This window comes from Lissotriton helveticus, chromosome 12 (genome assembly GCF_964261635.1).
Source record: "Lissotriton helveticus chromosome 12, aLisHel1.1, whole genome shotgun sequence".
Lineage (NCBI taxonomy): Eukaryota > Metazoa > Chordata > Amphibia > Caudata > Salamandridae > Lissotriton > Lissotriton helveticus.
The window spans coordinates 816737197-816756868 of record NC_136073.1 but is presented as its reverse complement, the minus strand read 5'-3'; the positions used below and the strand labels follow the sequence as shown (position 1 = coordinate 816756868).

Sequence of the window (19672 nt, the reverse complement as noted above, 5' to 3'; positions counted from 1 at the left end):
CTGCTGTGTGTGACCTGCAGCATGGAGGCAATTATTGCAGTAAGACAGCTGCAAGGGCTAAGGTGATTGTACATAAAATTATTTGTGTATGCCTTTGTATGCTTTGAACATACACATTCCTGCAGTAGGCACATTAACTACACAATCCGTTTTACTCTTACTGCAGCCTTTTGCGTGCAGGTTTCACATAGCTCTCTTTGTCCAGATACTCGACCCCCTGAACTGCTGTATTGGAATTTAACTTGTAAACTCCAGAATAGTTCTTCACAACATTAACAGGTATTTTTGCTATTACCAATGTACCTTAAGCTCTCAGTAATGAAATTTCAGCGTTTGATGCATGTTCTTATAGGTAGACCACAAGCAATGCTTAATTTCAGCTACTTGTTGCAGGTGGGCCCACCGGACCTCATTTTGGGACCAACACTTATTATTTTTTTGCTTAACAAACTTTGATCCAAAGCAACAGAGAGAAAAACACGAAGTGGAATGAAGGAGGAAGAGAAAAATGGAAAACTGTGACAAAGGACAAAGGGATGAAAAATAACCTGGTAGATTAAGATAAGGGGACAGGGAGTGACTGGTGGGCACGGGCGTAGCTTCAGGGGGGTGTTACACTTTCCCTAATAAATGTATGTTCTGATAAATAGTTGGGTATAGGTGCTTTCAGTTGGGTATGGAGAGCTGTCAGTCAGATTTCACCACGAATATTTACATTCACACAGACAGAAATGTACAATACACTCGTTCTCTACCTGTTTTGAAGTCCTCAAAAATGTTGGTTATTTTACAAAATGTTGTGGTTTTTTTCATTTATTTCTCCTACAAATCCACATTCCTCACCCCTTCCAATGCCCATGAGGACCCTCCCGTGCACCCTGCTTGTCCTATAATGTATTATAACATTATATGCCAGTGTGATTGTTGGGAAAATCTGCAGCCCACCCCCCCACTGACCACGCTACGCCTCTGCTGGTGGGGCATTAAAGAGGCATGAGGTGTAATCAAAACTATGCAGCATTGGTGCACCACACCCAGACATTCAACAGTGCCCCCCGCAGGGTCCTCAGCAAAGCTGTGGGCCTGGCTCTTATACTTTTACAAATTAAGCAGTGGCTGCAGTCTCCCATATATTCACCCTTATCCTGTAAGGTATGCGTACTTTAAAGCATACACCATGTGAACCAGTCTTCCTGTAAACAATGCCTCTTGTGTAGAACAGGCCTCTGTTCGACAACATCTACCTCACTTTGGTAAAGCACCTGTCTTATAACACGCTTGTGTCATGTAAATGCCATTCTTTTGCAATGTATTCCGCTCCTGAAAAGTACTCGTACCTGTAAAGCACACGTCACATGAAGCACCTTGTCTGTAAATAATCTCTTGATTGAAGCATCCCTCTCAGATGAAACACCTCTGGTAAGTTAAGTACCTGTGCGCTTTAAAAGGAATCTTCACCTAAAAGCACTCCTCTCACGTAATGAGTCCATAAAGGATAAAACGAGAGAGGTTCCAAGCGGATGATCTCAAAGCTGGGGAACCGGGTTGGAATCTAAGCAGGGACGCTCAACATCCTGTGATTCTGGGCAAATCACTTAATCTCCCCATGCCTACTAAAAATAAATCTGTCCATCTGTAACACAACAGGTGCGCATGAAAAGCGCGCCAATACTTTTGGGTCAAGTTTGTGCTATATAAAACTCAACCCCCCAAAAATTAGGCACCAGCGTTTTATACACCTGGGTTTGTCCCTTTCTGATATGTCCCTTTATTTACATGAGTTCCAGTTTAGACAGTGGTCGTTCCGTCACTGAATAGCATGTGTGGCCACACTTGACAGCACTAGGCAGGCTGGAGGACAGATTCTTCTGTGTTATCAATAACTCGCTTGTGTGCCTTTCTCAGAATGGGCTGCAGAGAGACAGTGTAGAAACTTTTTTAGCATGTCTTCCATTATTAAGCTGGGTTGCATGAAATGAAAGAAAGCAGCACAATTCCACTGGCAGAGTGACAAAAATGAATGTGTCCGTCTGTAACGCACCTGGTGCTCATTTAAAGCACTCTGATACCTGATATATTCAGGTCTAGTTTGCGCTATATAAAACAACTCTAAAAATAAAAAGGAATAAATTGATATACCAAAAAAGACATTGATGAAATGGGGGTGTTGACTTCATATAAGGAAGACTATACCATCGACCAGAAAACCCACGACGGATCGGAGGGAAGGGCACACCAGCCACAGGGTTTAAAAGTACAATGGTTACACAAGAAGGCTGTACCTAATAAAAGAAAAGACAAGACAGGATAAATGAGTAACTGTTAATGACCACACTCACAATATGTACTTCTAATAAACCAAGAGGTGTCAAACAGCAAAAACATATTACAACATATTACAACAAAGACAGACATTTGAAGGCCTGGTTATATCCATTTCTTCTTCTCGACAATTGACCAGAAACTGTTGTAACAACGCAGGATCTTCAAAAGTCGTAGTCTTGTTTTTATAGGGCACTTTAAACAAACAGGCATTCAGATTGCGATGAGTAGGTCATAGTCCTAAAACGTCTTCCTCTTAACTGCTGTTTCCTTAGGGAGAAGAAAAGAGTGGAACTCTGCCAAGACACTCAACCCTTAAGTTTGGCTGCTTGAATAACTTTCAAAAGGTCAGTATATGGGGAGGAGCCAAGCTCGCGATCGTAATGGTCGCTTCGTAGCTCGGCTCCGTCAACCATCCGGCCTGCAACACATATCCTGCTTCATATCCTGCCCCAAGACGACACACTCGAGCGGATAAAGATGCGTGAATTATTGCTCGTACTCACCGTTTGACCTGGAGGCTCCTACGTGCAGTGATTCCGAAGTTCTGCCCCCGGAGAGAACGGGGCCTCCACGGAGTCGAGACCAGGGCCTCGCCTACTGGACTCAGCCTGGCGGTGGTGTCGATGAAGCCCCGGCCGAGAGAGGTGCCTGACAACGAAGGGCCGTTGTGCGAGTAACCTGGTGGATCCGGCCCGGGCCTGCCGCGGCGGCAGTGGTGCTGGTGCGGGGTGCGGCGCTTTGAGGGCTAATCGTGTGAGGGGACGCCCCCGCCACTGTCTCGTCCATCCACCCTGGAGCCCTGCGCCCGGACTCTGTTCGTAGACCGCGCTGGTGTTGATGCGGCGGACCCCCGACTTTGGCGGCTCTCCTTTCTGCACCAAGGCTGCCATTAGCGGGGTCCCCCCCCTTCAATTTTTTCCCCTTGTGTGCCGGTGGGGGTCCACAACTGTGTGACGGCTTCGGAAGCCGTAGAGAGTGGTGCCGCGGCTGGAGTTACAAAATGGCGGCCGACGCCCTGGACTGTGGCTATCCCCAATTCGGTGGACCTGGGATGTCGGACGGCACTGAGACCTTGCTGTGTGAACATGAGCCTACTATCGGTGATGTTATCAACGCCTTGCGATCCCTGCACGCGGCCTTGATCCCCAGTGCCCCGGGGGAACCTGTGCGGTCCGCCGCCATCTCGGAAGGACGGCTGTTCACGGTGTCCTCTTGTTTCGATGGAGCCGCTACCTCGCCCCCCCTGGTCGCGGCGAAGATTCCTGTCGCCGCCCATCGACAGGTCTGCAATCCGGTGGCATTGGAACCTTTGGTGACTCACTGTTTGGAGTTTGGTGACTTGGACCCCGGGCTCGGGCCTGTTCCAGTCCGAGCACCCAATGAACATGGTGGACTGTTGTCTCTCTCCGCTTCGGTGGGGTCGTCGTCCTGTGCTGCGGGGGAGCTCCGGGCTTTTCAGTTGGCGGGACTGCACTCCTCTGTTCTGTGGTTTGGGTTACTTTTCCTGGGACACTTGACTTATATACCCGGACTTCTGTCCTCTTGTCTGTTGATGGACCTCCCTGACCTACACCTTTGTCTACTATCTTTTCAATCGAGTGCTTTCTTCATGCTGAGTTGCCTATTTCCTGCCGCTATGTGGTGGGTGGTGGTGGTCACTAAGAGAGGCCTGGGATGAGACAACTTATTCCCGGTGGATCGCCGGGGTACGGCTTAGCGGCGGACCGGCCCGTACTAATGGCGTTGTGGGTGAACCCCTAGTGTGTTTTACGAGTCTCGAGAATGTGTCGCTCTGGTTTTAAAATATTATGCTTGTATGGTTGGGCGGAGGGTTGGGGCCGAACGTATTGTTCAATGATTCTTTAATCCCCCCTCCTATTTCCTTCTTGTTTATGTTTTTTTTTTTGTTTTCATCTCTCATTCCTTTTTTCTTTTGTCTTTACTACATTTCGGGTTCGGTTTAGGGCGACAGGCACGCTGCTGGGGGGGGTAGGCCGTAGCCTTCTGCAGGGGTGCTGGGTGGGATGGGTGGGTTGGGACTTCTTCGTTGTTTTCCTTCTTAGTTCTATGGCCCTTTTGTGTCTCTTTATAGGGGGGCCGCGGCTGTCCCTGTCTCCCATGGACTATGTGGGTGGGGTTTATATGCCCGCCGCCTCCTCTGTTAGGCTATGCTGCATTTTGATTGAGACTCTCACGCCCTCCTTATTGCTGATGTCTCCGATCCTTAAGTATTTCTGCTGTGGGGTACTGGTATCAGCGCGGCGCTCTTCCCCTTTAGCTCTGTTTTTCCTCTTTTTCTTTCCTTTCCTTAAGGTTAATATGGCGGGTTAGTTTTTTCTCTACGATGTCAATATTCCGGTTCCTGTTTTGTCTCTAATATGCTAATGAGTAGTGGGTCTGAATGAAACGAGTGAAACTAATTATGGTCTCGATTTACTGATATTTGCTCTTACACTGATGTGCGTTGCTACACCATTTTCCCACATTGTCATCTTTTAGCTTTATTGTTGTCAATGACTCGCTTTGGGAATCCGGTACCGTCTTGTGTTGTAGTCGAACCTGCGATATTCCCTTTTTGTATTCTTATAAAATTAACCTTCATTGCTCCTTTTTGCTGGCCGTCTGTATTCCTCCCCCCCTCTTTTTTGATGCTGTAATGATTGCGATTTATTGTGTTTTATTCCGTGCACTGTCATCCTGGATTTATTGCTTGCCCTCGCGTATTGTTGGCCGGCCTGATTGGTTGTAGGCCCGTATTTGTATATCCTTTTTGTCCAAATAAAGGTTTTCAAAAAAAAAAAAAAAAGGTCAGTATATTCCAAAAAGTAGATGATAACTCCTCTCGGTTTGCAAGATAAAGACGAAATATGCGGTTCACGACTCAGATGATGGGCTCTTTGAGTGTTCAGAACTGAGCTGACCGGTAGATCAAGAATCTTTGGAAGACAAGGTCTGAAGAATGAAATAGGATCTGGGCCCTCCAAACCTTCTGCCAAACCATAAATACATAGATTGTTACACCTGTTACGGTTTTCAAGATTTTCCACTCGTTTCTTGAGATGAGCAATTTCCAGTTGCATAGGTGGAACCTTGATCACCACGGCTTGAACAGAGTCTACACGTTGTTCTATTTGTGCCATTTTATTTTCCATGCACACCCATTTATCTTCCATATTCTGAAGACACTTATTAGTTTCCTCCATATAAGGTCAAAGGGCTCTAATCTCCTCAAGAAGCAAATCCATGGAAGTATTTGGAGGAGAAGTAACTGATGAGGGGGAGACTTTTTTAATGCATTTGTCAGCTACGTGTGAAGAGGAAGTATTTGCATTAGATGTATGTTTGGCACTTGAAATTGGAATATTTGATGTTGGTTGCATATCTCCCATTGAAGGAGGAATAGTATTAAAGTCAGAATCCGCAATGCCTGTTACAAGGATACTAAAAAGATTATAATCCTCTAGAGGTACTGATGGAGGAGTAGCAACGCACAGGCTTCATTCTCCCTTCAATTAGAAGCATCAATGGAGAGAGCTGCAGTTCACGTAGAAGAGATTAAAGAAATTGTGTGAGGAAAACTAAACATCAAGCTAGATGGAGAAATATGCCCAAAGCTACATATTGTAGAAAAGAAAAAAAAGAATTAGAGCTATGCACCCAAGTACTTCATTGTAGAAAATACATGTGAAAACGAAAGCCCGCGGTCCCACTGTACTTCAGTATAGTAAATACCAGGCTCATTGATACGAGGCGGTGATAACATGAAAATGAGGAGGTGCACTGCAAACTAAAACTAAAGCGCTGCTCCGTGTGACTGGAAAAAACAAACAGAGCAGCAGTTGAATAAAATGGTGGGCGCGAGTTCAAGAGAGGAAACGTGAGCGCCGCAACAGCAATTACCGGCATCCTCGTAGGTTGCGAAAGTCGCTTCTGAAGTCCCGAGACTACATGACAGCACGGACTCCAAAAACAGGTGATGTACGGTACGCAAACCGCCTGGGAGCCAACAGCCCTCCCGAGCCGTCACAGAGCTCCATTAGCAGGCGTCCAACCTTGTCAGCATCTAAGCCACACACCCCTCAGCTACAATCTTAAAAACAGGTAAAATGTAAAAGATTATTTATTGCATGTCCCTACCTAGTGGTTTTTTAGGTCTCGTGACCTACAATGCGCGCAAGCGCATTGAGGGAGCGAGAATTCAAGTGCTCGAAATCCTCGTCAAACCAAGGGCTTCGTTCCTGCGTTTTTCTCGAAGTTCACGTGGCCACAGGCACGTGCTTTTGGGCCATAAACTCTGTTCCCCAGCTCCAGCACCTCCCCTCTCTCTCCCCGCAAACACAGCCTTACATTCATTTCTCCTCCCCCTCCCAAGCCAGCTTCCCCCAGGCCGTAGCAGCACTCCTCCCACACCAGCACCTCCCCTCTCTCTCCCCGCAAACACAGCCTTTACTTTCATTTCTCCTCCCCCTCCCCAGCCATGCCGAATTCTCCTCCCACCTCCCACGGCCGTCCTTTCTGCCCGCACGAGCCTTCTCTTCTCTCTGCTCTCCCCTCAGGCGCCGTGACATACTTCAAAGGCTTATCACTTCACACGGCCGCAGGCCGTGCAACCAGAGCACTTCAGTTGGTGCGCAGCCCCCCTTCCAGCACTGCCTTGTTACTCTCGGCAGCCGTGACTCCCTAAACACTTTTTTATATTTAATTAGCAGCAGCAGCATTTCTCCTGCGCCAGGCCACATCAAAGGCTCTGCTCCTCTTCGTGCTGCTCTTCGCGCTCCACTGCACGCAGAATATTTACATTTGGTTGGCAGGCTCGTGTTTGTTGGCAAGTTCGTGTTTCTGTCAGTGCCCTGCCTTTTAGCTGATGCATTTTCACACGAAATGGCTTGTATGTCATGGGACACACGCCTTTTGAATCCCCTTTTTTTTTTCTTCCATGAGCCCAGAGGAGGTTAAAATATTCCCCTTTCCCTCTCTGTGTGCTGCCTTAATACACTGTGGCAAGAGAGGGTCTGGATTTTACATGCGGCTTTCTTTGCAATGCGATCCGAATACATTATGCTTTGTTTCATTTGCAACATGCACTGGCGAGCCATGGGCATGCTGCAGCTCTCGATTTATGTAACTGCTGCTTTCAAGCTTGTGAACAGAAGCTGCTCGGTTGCAAGGTAAATAATAATTCAACTCCCCACACACACCCCCCCCACACACAAAACCCCTGACAAACACAACCCCCCCACACACCCAACCCCCCCACACACGCAACCCCACACACACGCAACACCACACACACGCAACACCACTCACCCACGCAACGCCACTCACCCAAGCAACACCACTCACTCACGCAAAGCCACTCACATCCACGCAGTGCCACTTTCACCCACACAGCACCACTTTCAGACACGCAACGCCACTCACACCCACGCAAGCCCACTATCACCCACGCAACACCACACTCACCCACGCAACGCCACTCACCCAAGCAACACCACTCACACACGCAACACAACTCATCCACGCAACGCCACTCATCCACGCAACGCCACTCACACATGCAACACCACTCACACATGCAACGCCACTCACCCACGCAACGCCACTCACTCACGCAAAGCCACTCACACCCACGCAGTGCCACTTTTACCCACACAGCACCACTTTCAGACATGCAACGCCACTCACACCCATGCAAGCCCACTATCACCCACGCAATGCCACACTCACCCAAGCAACCCAACTCACCCAAGCAACACCACTCACACACGCAACACAACTCACCCACGCAACCCCACTCACACACGCAACGCCACTCATCCACGCAACGCCACTCATCCACGCAACGCCACTCACACAAAACAAAATCAACTGACATACGCAAGGCCATTCACCCACGCAACACCACTCACCCACGCAACGCCACTCACCCGCGCAACGCCACTCACACAAAACAAAATAACTTTGACATTTTACATATCCAAAACTCAAACTTATCTATTGCGAGACCTATTGCATTTCCAATGCTTGTTCCTACAAGAGCTTCTGTTACTTTTTCTCATCTCAGAAACCTTCTAGTGAGCACAAGACAATCTGTTTACATAAAATGCATATATGGGCAGGCTTCCCCAACCTATGTCCCCAAACGGCTTCCCCGCCCTGTCTGTGGAGAAAGAAACAATGCGCACACTGCCATGGGACTTGAGCAGCAAAGCTGTGTTGTTTCAGGTGATTGATTTCCCGAGTGCTAAATGTAAACAGGGCTGCAAGCCACGTTTTAATGCCATATTTTATGCAGCTGCCACTGCTTCCTCTGTGGCCAGGGGTAGCAACTGCAGTGCCAGGAGTTGCAAGGGGCAAGTCATGGGTCGCAGCTGTGACCCCTGGTGACCCCTAAATGACGTACTTGCTTCCACCAGCTCTTCAGTTACACAAGGGCGGTGTGCTCCTCCGGACCAGGTCCTGCTGATGAAGTCTCATCACTAGTAGCGCCTGGTGTTGTCAAAGAGTGGCAGGATGGTGTGTGGGAGGGGGGGGGGGGAGGAAGACGACGGACGACAAATGACAAAATAAAAATATAAATGACAAAAAAACGAACTTACCCGCCACCGGCTGTGTTGCGCTCTTCTGCTCCCAGATGCCACTGCGGCCAACTGTGACGCTGCTCTCATGGTTCTGGCAGCATGAGAGCAGCGTCAGGATTGGCCTGAGCGCTCTGAATTTGCGCTCCCAGCGAGATTAGGATCCTGTGACTGCTGCCTCCAACTTGGCAACGCAGAACGGGTTGGAGACACCTTCAGTGCGCATGACGGTTTGGCCAGCCTGAGACAGCCGGCCAGACCGTCATCCGCACTGATCGCAGTGCACTTACCATGCCTCCTGCAGCCTGTCATCCCCATGGTCCCACCCCCATAGACTTTGCAGGAAAGGAAAAATAATGTGATAATAAAATGTGTTTATTATCGTTTTATTTTGACGTTTTAAGTCCGCTGGCGGAGCAATGCTCCTACGCTATAGCAGAGAAGCTGCCACTGCTCATCGCCCCCAAATCTGTGGGTGGTGATCCTCCAGCTTCTGAGACTGTTCCTCCAGGACCTGTGCACCTCTCACCCCTCTGCCCAGACTGTGTACTGCCCCTGCCTTCAAGCTTCCCAAACATCCTGATTTGGGAGGGAAATCCAGCTTCCCAGTTCTGCTGGGAAGACGGGTGGCTAGCTCTCCAACCCCACCCAGTGTGTGGAGTCCGCCTCTCCTGACCCCCAATCACCCTTGCCTGTGGAGGCTGCCTCACCTGCCCCCAATCACCCCTGCATGTGGAGTCTGCCTCTCCTGCCCCCAATAACCCTGGCGTGTGGAGGCTGCCTCATCTGCCTACAGGCTCCTCACCTGCTCCCAATCACCTCTGCATGTGGAGTCTGCCTCTCCTGCCCCCAATAACCCTGGCGTGTGGAGGCTGCCTCACCTGCCCCCAGGCTCCTCATCTGCTCCCAATCACCTCTGCATATGGAGGCTGCCTCTGCTGCCCCCACTCTCCTCACCCCTGCGTGTGGAAGCTACCTCACTTGCCCCCACGCTGCTCACCCCTGTGTGTGAAGGTAGGCTGCCTCTCCTGCCCCCAAGGTCTTCACTTATCTGTGTGGAGGCTGCCTCTCCTGCCCCCACCCCCTCTGTGTGGATGTTGCCTCTCCTGCCACCACGGTCCTCACCCCTCTGTGTGGAGTCTGCCTCACCTGAGTCCCAGTCACCCCTCTGTGTGGAGTCTGCCTCTCCTGCCCCAGTCACCCCTGAGTGTTGAGTCTGCCTCTCCTGCCCCAGTCGCCCCAGTCACCCCAGCGTGTGGAGGCTCCCTAGCTGCTCCCACGCTCTCACCCCTGCGCGTGAGGGCGGCCGCCTCCTCAGCTCCTCACTGGTTGAGGCCGCCGCTGCCCTCGTGCGCTCGAGCCTGTGTTGTTCTCTCGCCGCCTCCGGATTGGCCAGAAGTTTCTTCCTCCTCGCGCCGGGGGCGGGGCCTCCGCGGCTCTCCCGGCCTCTCATTCACTCGGGTGAGTGAAGCCCGCTGCAGCAGGAGCCGCGGAGCCGACCCAGCAGGGACCCCCCCGCCGCCGCTATGCCCCTGGACCCCCTGCTGAGGGGGCTGCTCCTGGTGTCCCTGGTCCTGGAGGAGGCGAGGAGGGCGTGCAGTGCCAGGCACGCGGTGTACTGGAACAACAGCAACCAGAGGTGAGGGGGAGCCCCCTGGGTGCAGGGGGCAGAGGGTGGGTGCTGGGTGCAGAGGGTGGGTGCTGGGTGCAGAGGGTGGGGGCAGGGGGCAGAGGGTGGGTGCAAGGGAAGGGTGCAGGGGGCATAGGGTGGGTGCAGGAGGCAGAGGGTGGGTGCAGGGGCCATAGGGTGGGTGCAGGGGGCATAGGGTGGGTGCAAGGGATGGGTGCAGGGGGCAGAGGGTGGGTGCATAGGGTGGGTGCAGGGGGCATAGGGTGGGGGCCCGGGGTAATGGATCTGCACATCATGGACAGAAAGAAGTCGAGCTCGTGTACAGGAGTCCTATGGGTGAGGGTGAGAGGGGGGGAGAGGGTTAGGGGCCGGGGGCTTGTCAGTCTGCAGAGCTCCATGCTGGACTGGCTGCAGGCAGGCGTGGATGCTGGCTGCAGAGCCATGGGAACGGGGCCTATGAGAGCAACAAAGGGCAGAGGGTCACAAGCGTCCCGGATGGATCAGTAGCAGCCGGGAGTGGGTGACCGAGAGAGGCAGGGGGTGCTGGCAGTGCTTGCATGGAGCATACTGGGGTGTTCAAGGGGGGCCATGGGGACAAGTAGGGCACACCCAGGAATGAGTAAACTATGATCATTTCCAGCAGCGCACATTTCTCCCACTTTACCCTAAGTTTGTGAATTTCTCAGGCAGAAGTACTTTTTAAGTTGACAGGCGCCTGAAATATCAAGAGGGGGCAGGGGCGTCGGCACCCGCAGGTTTAGTAGCACCAGGGCCCAGAGGCATGAGGGGCCCAATGAACCCCGAATATTGCTGTATTCCCTCGCCCAAGCAGCAAGCAAGAGGCCCGGGTTCCCTACTTGTCCTGGAACCCTTGAAACGACTCTTGGGTGAGACATTTGCTTCTGGTGGACAGTAGTTGGTTTCTGCCCCACACAGTGAAAGAACACGAATTGTAATAGTATATTTACACGCTGTATGGTGGGGCGCTGTGCAAGTCCTGTCATCTACTATTGGTAAGAGGCCTAGCCGGGAGGAAGGGGGTCACAGTGTCACAACCAGGAAGAGACGGTGACCCCGTCGCCATGTGGGGTGGGGGAAGCTCTTTCAGTTGCAGATCGAGGGCCCCTTTTGTCATGTTAATGGTACCGTGCAGGGCGTGACGGCATTCTTTTCAGGGGGTGCGGCGGGAGAAAGGTTCCACGTTTCTCTGAGCGCCTTGTGACAGCTAGACGTTTAGGTGTTGTGTGAAGTGGTGTTTGTGTGACTGTGGCATCCTGGGTGTACCGGTTTTGCGGGGTGTTGCTGTATGGCTCGAATGTTGTGATGTACAGTTTTGCGCGTTTGGGTTCTAGTGACTTTTGAGGGATTTGTGTTCAATGGACACATATGATGTGTACGCTCTTCATTGGTGTGTGAGGGTTGACGTAAGGGTGGCGTGTGGCTATGTAGATTCATTTTTTTTTAAAGATTTCCTTGAGTACTCAGTTTACTGGTGAGTTCCTTCTGGGGTGGTAAGTTGTGCGAAGCTGGATGGGTTAATTGTCTATTATCAGCTTTGAATGTTTCTGCTACATATGAGAGGGAGTGTGTGTGTTTTTTAATCCATACTTTGCTTTCACTTTCCCATCAAAAACGTCCACACATAGCTGTGCCCTCTCTACAATATTGGGAGTGTTGTTGGGGGCAACATTATCAACAAACAGGCCCCACTCCCCCTCCTCTGTCCGGTGACCTTTGCCCCTTTACGCCATTGTGACTGTGTCAGGCTTCTTCACCCTTGTCTCCTCAAGGCATTTAAAAAGTGATCGCTGTCAAACCCCCCACGAGTCCCTGATGGGTCCTGGGTTCCGCCTTATTTGTTGCTGGGTCGCTGCCCCACCCCTTTCACAAGAAAGAATAAAAAAAACCCATTGGATTTGTTTGTTTTCTTACTAATCATAAAATCTAAATTCAGGCAGTACTTTTCTGATACAGATTACATTTGTTTATTTAAATTTGACCGTGATTGGCACCCTTATTGAAAAGAATACTTCCACCATTCAAACACACAACATCAAAGTCTTAATACCAAAGTTATGGGTCAGGTATGTTTTAAATCAAATTGCAGACGTCTCAGAAGATTTGTATTTGGAGTGGCGGGGGCCTGCCAAGAGCGCTTGGTTTACCCAAAGTGCTGTTTATTTTATGTTGGCGCTTTTTAAAAGAAGGAAAAAAAACAAATATACTTGAAAGGGCAAAGAGGGGAAATGTTAACCTCTTTTATTATGGTTGAAGAGAATTGTGCGGATCCTGTTTGGTGCTCCCTTGTTCTGTGCTTGTTTATTTTATCTGGCTGTCAGTTTTGTCATCTTAGATTAAACATCTCAGCTCTCTGTGATTATATTACGGCGTTTGTCAAACAAAGGAAGAAAAGAGGGGAAAAATTACCCACCAAGGGCTCTTTCTAAAATCTGTTCCCTAGGACAAGCCATACAAATATTTCTATTAAAAGAGTAAATTTACCCAGTGTGTGAGAACTATTATAGTTAGTAACAGAAATAATTCTTGCATACGTGCATCTTTTTGTTTACTCTATAGGGTGTAAAATAGTTGAAAATCTTGTGTTTTCATGTTCTGCCACACATGCACGAATTTTGTTCCTCGTTCACTGGATTTTTTTGTTTTTAAATATTAATGGAATATGTCAAATGCAAACTTGAACCATATGTGCAGCTGGAAGTCTTTTTTTCCCCCCACCCGATATCTGTACAACTTGTTTCAATTTTTTAATTAATTCATGCGCCAGCCCAAATAAATGTTTAAACCACTAGATGAAGGATCCATTTTTCTTTTTTTTTTTTTTACTTGAATTTTTTTCTTTTTAAATGTTGTTTTGGTGAGCACTGAAATGCAAGTGCGTTGCTCATGTAGAACAGTGCCAAGCCAGAGTTCTATATTATGCACAACCAATCTAATACTGTTAACAGGATCAGTCACATTTTACTCACATTAACCAAAAGAACCCTTACTAAAGTAGGCATTCAACAAACTTCTACAAACCAAACACACGTTACAAATTAACAGAAATTTCAAGTGCATGGGCCCCTAGATAAAAAACAGCTTTGCTACAATCCTAATGGTAGAAAGTGTTATACAAATACATTCTAATAACCAAATATGAACTTAGCTTTAAGATCTGTTTGGGATCTGATCATGGCCCATGCTTCCTTTTCTAAGTAGGAAAGTACCACTGAGTTGAACCACAATAACATCTAAGAGGTTATTAATTTTCAGATTAATGCTTTAGAAATAATCTGTATATTTCCATTGTTATCCAATGCCCCAAAATTAAAAACTGGAACTTCTCCTAAAGTTGTCATTTTATTTACAGATGATAAAAGGATTATGCTCTGATATAATTCCTTCAACATGAGTTCTTTTGTGTAAAAAGTTCAATACAATTTAAAATCCAATTCATACATTTTAGAAGGCGGTAGTGGTATGTTTAAAGAATTTTTAGGCCATGGCTTTGTTGCATAGAGTTTAAATCAGTTTCCTTCTTCAGTTCTCACATTGCTTTTGGAAAGTTGAACACATTGTGTATGTTGTCACACATGATGACTGTAAAGGGTAAGCGAGTGAATGCAGGATTCGTATTAATGTGCCAGGATATTGATCAACCGCATTAAAGAGGTTTACAGTTCTTGGCGGTTAAGTTTGGATTACCGTGTCTGCTACGACACCTCCTATGGGCTCCAGTTTGGCATTGTCTTCTGTGTTTTAATTTTTTTTTTTTTAAATATAGGGGCCAAAAGTATTTTTTAAGAGCCAGGAGCTGTTGATTGCTGATGCTGCTTAGTACCAAGGTTGCCTGGTCTTGATTCCACCTCATGCCTCTGTCTTCCACTTCCCGGCACCTCCTATCGCTAAGTTTCTTTTCGTTGCTGCTTTCTCAATTTGTCACAGTTTTCCTAGCTTTCACTTCTTTTCTCCCTTGTGGTCTTTCTCTCTCTTGATGAAGAATGAGTCCTGGTCCAAAAAAATAAGTTCCATCTGCAACCCCCCACAAATTAAGTTCGCCTTGGCTCTGTGCATCAATCACAACTTCTGTTCTTATAAGGCCAAAGTTTTACAGACAGTATTTTTATTCTTATTTTTTTTTTACTGTAAACAGAACTGTGGTGCATTTAAAACCTCTTTAGTCGCTCCCAACTTTTTAAAACAATATTTTTTTTATATAATCACATGCTTTCTTCTTATTGTTGGAAGTCGACTTAGTCTCTCTTTGACAATGTTTCTCGCACAAAAACGACCTTATCCGAAGGCAGGGTAATGGTTTCCCACTCCCAGCCCTTCTCACGTGTGCTCTGTAAAGTAAACCCCAGTCCCTGGAAAACAGGGCTGAGAATGGGAACTCTTAAGCTCGGACAATACACTGTTCTTTTATAATAACATGTCTCCAGCATTCGCTTATGGGCTTCCCAAGAGAAATATTTGCTTTACCGCCGCCTTTCTGCCCCAACACAATGCCTCCTATTGTACAGCGACTCCTCGGTGCTAGCCTTGCACGAGGGCCTAACAGGTACCCCCGAAAAGGTGCCAAATCCCCAACTGTACGTGCACTTGTGACTGGAACAGTAGCTTATGAAGGGGCCACTCTCAGGTCAACCTTCGCACCGGCGCAGACATAACTTTTTTTTTTCTTCTGCTAAAGGATATTTTTAGAGAAACATTTCTGTCACAATCTAAGCGATTGCTACTAAAAAAATATATTTTTTCATTATTTTGCTTTCGTTTTATTTTTTTCTGTGGATTTTGTTTCCCCCCCACACTTAACTTCTTTTTTCTGTGGATTTTGTTTCTCCCCCACACGTAACTTCTTTTTTCTGTGGATTTTGTTCCTCCCCCACACTTAACTTCTTTACGCGCGAGCCGTTTCCTTTCATCGACGCTCCGTGCCCTGCACCCGTCTTTAGCTTCCGGGCATGATAAACAACCTGTTCTGGAACAACTCGTTTTGATGCCCCATAAATCTCAATCTATGTGATGTTCTTTTTGTAGCGCCTCGAGCGCTTTGTAGGCACGAGGAGCCACTTGTTACTAATCAGATGGAGCAAGGAATTCCGGGGAGGTGCTCGAAGGGAAGGTGCGGGCGCCGGGGGGCGTCCCAGGCTCACTGAAGTGGCTGAGTCCACACTAAACTACCCCCCTCTCCCCCGGGGGCCTCCCATGCTCACTGAAGTGGCCTGGTCCACCCTAAACTACCCCCTCGGGGGCAACCCTTGAGGACATGAGGCTGTGACTCTCGGAAATGAAGATCTGGCTATAGGAACCGGGCCCCCTTTGTTCTTGAACTAATAGGGCCTCTTGGCTTCTGGCTGGCTGCTATGATAGCACCGTGGGTCAATGTACCTGCTGGCAAGAACTAGGCCTCTGGCTGGCAGGTTCTCATGCTTGGGGAGCAGCGACCCTTCTGTTAGAGGACAACTGAATAAGTACAGTTCAGTCAGATAAAATCGGTTATTAGTCCCTTTCAGAGTTGGCTCAGTCGGTTTTATTCAGAAGTTCTAGGATTGGCCTTGTACTCGTATGTGTGCAAGGGTCCATATAAAAGGTGGGCTCCTGCTTGCAGTGGGTGGTGAGTTGGGGGTCCCCATGGGCAGTGGGAAGCTGGGCCTTCGGGTGTGATGCTCGCTTGTCTATGGCTGGCTGGGCAGGCGGCCATGGGCTATGGAGCCAGCTTTAGTGTTAGCCGACATGCGACTCCACTGTTGACCATGAATGGATGGGGGTCTGTCTGACTTGCTGTACCCAAGGAAGCATCTGCTCCTGCAGGTATATAGGATTGTCTGGTTACCTCTACTCAAGGCAGCTTCCACCTGTGGTTTTAAGACCCATCCTCTACTTAGGACCAAAACAAGCTTCCGTATCTTTTTTTTTTTTTTTGTTGCAGAGTTTTATATAGCGCGAACTAGACCCGAACCGAATCAGGTATCAGAGCGCTTTACATAGCACCAGTTACGTTACATGAGGACACACTTTCATTTTAGGCCCGGGGAGATTAAGTGTCATTTGCCCAGAATCACAGGAGGTTTTTTTTTGGGCGTCGTTACCGAGACTCGAACCCAGATCCCCATGTCCGAGGACGAGCGCCTTAGCCATTAGGCCAGGTTCATGAAGGACTGTTGTGACTTCTAAGGCTGGGGGGGCAAAGAATTGTCCTGTGTGCTCTATCGCTGCCTATGTCTCTGCATGGTGTACGAAGGATGCTCTGAAGATATCTAAACTAAGAGAACAGGTGTCCTAGCCGTCGCATTCAAATGCTGCTTAACCAATTTAACAGACTAAAGGCCATCGATTCAGTTGATATGGGCTTCAAGCATTTATTTGCTACTTCATGCTATGCACTTTACTCCACAAATAATCATGGGTCAGTTAAGAGCCGATAAGTTTTAGTCAAGAACACATTATACATATTAAGGCAACAAATAAAGCAAAAACATACAGATTTTGTGATGAAGTAATGTGATGTAACAAACAATACATGAAGAGTGATATGCCAGTGGGTAGCAGCTTCTTAAATTGGTCACACAATGTGGATGTTAAAGGATGTCCTAGTAGCTGCTCCTTTTGTGAATTAAGACTGGTGATATAATGTTTAGATACTTTTGTATCACGCTTCATGTATTGTTTGTTGATGGATTGTCTAATGATCTGCATCTCAGCTTACGTGTATGAGTGGATTAGCTGTTTTACTGTATCTAAGACTGTTTCCACACCTGGGTAGGCCCAAAACTTCTGCCTAAGGCTACTTCCATGTCTGACTGTGAAGGGTTACCTGTTGACTGTGCCGGTTATCATGCCCTGTCCTGTACTCTTTGCTCTGTAAAGGTCACACATCATGAACCATTATTATGAAGCTCTTTGGAGAAGTAGCCACCCTTGGACTCGTGTGTTTTTATTATATATATTTGAAACTAGGATTCGTATGCTTTTTTTGATCTGAGATCTCACAATATTTGCCCACTTCTGATTTGAAAGTTATCGCGTTTTGGATTAAGCACTATATACTGATTCCTAAGCTGGATATCTCTGAGCCCTGATGAAGTTCCCTCTGGCAAATGGGAACGAAACATGTTGGTTGTGTGCCAGTTTTTATGACTAAGGTAATAAAAGAAGTAATTTTGGAATTAATTTGACCTGATTGACTCCGCATCAAGTGCACCTTCTTGAACATTTTTGCCATTACCTGTTGACTGTATCGAAGACCCGCGTCCATACCTGGATGTAAGAATGATTCTCCATGTACCTCTGTCTAGCATTTCCAAACCTCGGTGTATGTGTCATTTAAAAGGCTGTTTCTATACATGGAGTGTGCAGGCCTATCTCCTTCCGTGTGTGTGTGCTGTTGCATGTGTCATTTGCTGGCTCCTGACATACTTACGGGTATGCTGAAACTGGGTATGTGCATAACTGTCTACTTCTTTCGCAGACACTTTCATAGATGGGGGTGTGCGGAGCGGTCTGCTTATTTCGAAGGGTGCTTCCACACCTATGGTGCCCTGTCCATAGGTGTGATTGTCCAGGACTGTACTTCTTACGAAGGGCGCTTCCATACCCGGATGGGGTGCTGACTACTTAGTTCTTTCGAAGGCCGCTTCCGTAATTGGGTGGGGTGCTAATTACCTAGTTCTTTCGAAGGCTGCTTCCTTACCTGGGTGGGGTGCTGACTACCTAGTTCTTTCAAAGGCTTCTCTAATACCCAGCTGGGCATTCTCAGTGGGGTGATGACTGCCTACTTCTTTTGAAGGCTGCTTCCCTACCTGGGTGGTGTGCTGACTGCCTACTTCTTTCGAAGGCCGCTCCCATATCTGGGTGGGGTGTTGACTGCCTACTTCTTCGGTCCTCGGAAGCTTGTTTCCGGTCCAGGGAAGGCATGGCTTGGCAGTTCGGGCTGGACTGTTCCCATGAGGCACAGGGTCAGACTGATTTGCATATAGCCATGTCTGAACTGGGGTGGCAGAGTGGGCTAAAGAACGGTGATGGATCAAACCCAGATTCTTTGACTGGGTGTGAGTGTTTGATTGGCTCAGATCCTCCGTCCATCACCACCCCCTTTTGTACTACTTCATTTGAAGGCCGCTCTCATACCCGGGTGGGGTGCTGACTGCCTACTTCTTTCGAAGGCTGCTTCTAAACTTGGGTATGTGTAGAACTGTCTGCTTATTTTTGCGTCTCTCGGGTTGAACATGGCCCATATTTTGTATTTAGGATTTTTGGAGACATGAAAGTTAGACTGCCTTCATCACCAAGTCATAATATGCCTGTAGGAAAACTCTGAGCTAATTTGCATTGCAGATGTGTGTGAATAGCCTGCTCTGTCATTCTGCAGGGAAAGATAAAAAGTAAGAGTAAATATATATATATATATATATATATATATATATATATATATATATATTCATGCAAATTCCCCAATCGACGCCAAAGTTATTCCAAATAGAATGTTGTGGCTTTCCTATGGAAACTAGGTCCTAACTATAACTACCTACTGGCAACCGCCAGTAGGTAATATATATATACACACACACATACACTGTTTTTTTGACAGTCCTCTTCGTCGAATGGTGTGGTCAAGTGTCATGGGGCAGTGGGTCAGCCCAAATCAGCTATTAGCTCTCTTCACTATAAATGGCTGCAATTCCCTTGCATCCACCTAAAAAGTATTCGATTTGATCGAGTGTCCGGGTTGGTAGCAATATCTGCGTTCATTACCTGTGTGTGTGTGGGAAAGGAAAGCACCTGCAGTTGTTTTTGCGGGTGGAGGGCGCTTTACAACCTTCTTAGAAGTCTAGGATTCCACAGTTGTGGTCTCTAAGCGGAATCTGGACCCCCAAGAGACAGACCTCATGTTCCTGCTCTCGGGCCCCTATGCCTGGACGTGCAGCCTCTTCGACTCAGCGCTTTAAATGAGCCGGCCCCCGAAGGGCCGAGCCCGGCTGAGCGGAAATACAGGCTCCCTGTGTCCAGGCCTGGGCAGATGTAGGGGCCCTAAGGTGCGGGGGAGGGGGCCCTCGCCTCAACACTTAAAGGGCCCCCCAATCCTTCAGAAGGCCTCACACTCAGCCCAAGGCCAATGAATATCTGTGAGAAGTGGGGA

General features: G+C 48.1%; 1 protein-coding gene across 1 annotated transcript in view; it reads left to right on the top strand.

Annotated features, from left to right (window-relative positions):
- Window positions 1–10352: 10352 nt before the first annotated feature.
- The window catches only part of EFNA4 (ephrin A4), a 199803-nt gene continuing 190483 nt past the window's right edge, over window positions 10353–19672 (top strand). Inside the window, exon 1 of the mRNA XM_078670998.1 lies at window positions 10353–10542. Coding sequence (XP_078527124.1) covers window positions 10430–10542 — 113 coding nt within the window. The 5' untranslated portion in view covers window positions 10353–10429. The remainder of the gene's footprint in view (window positions 10543–19672) is intronic.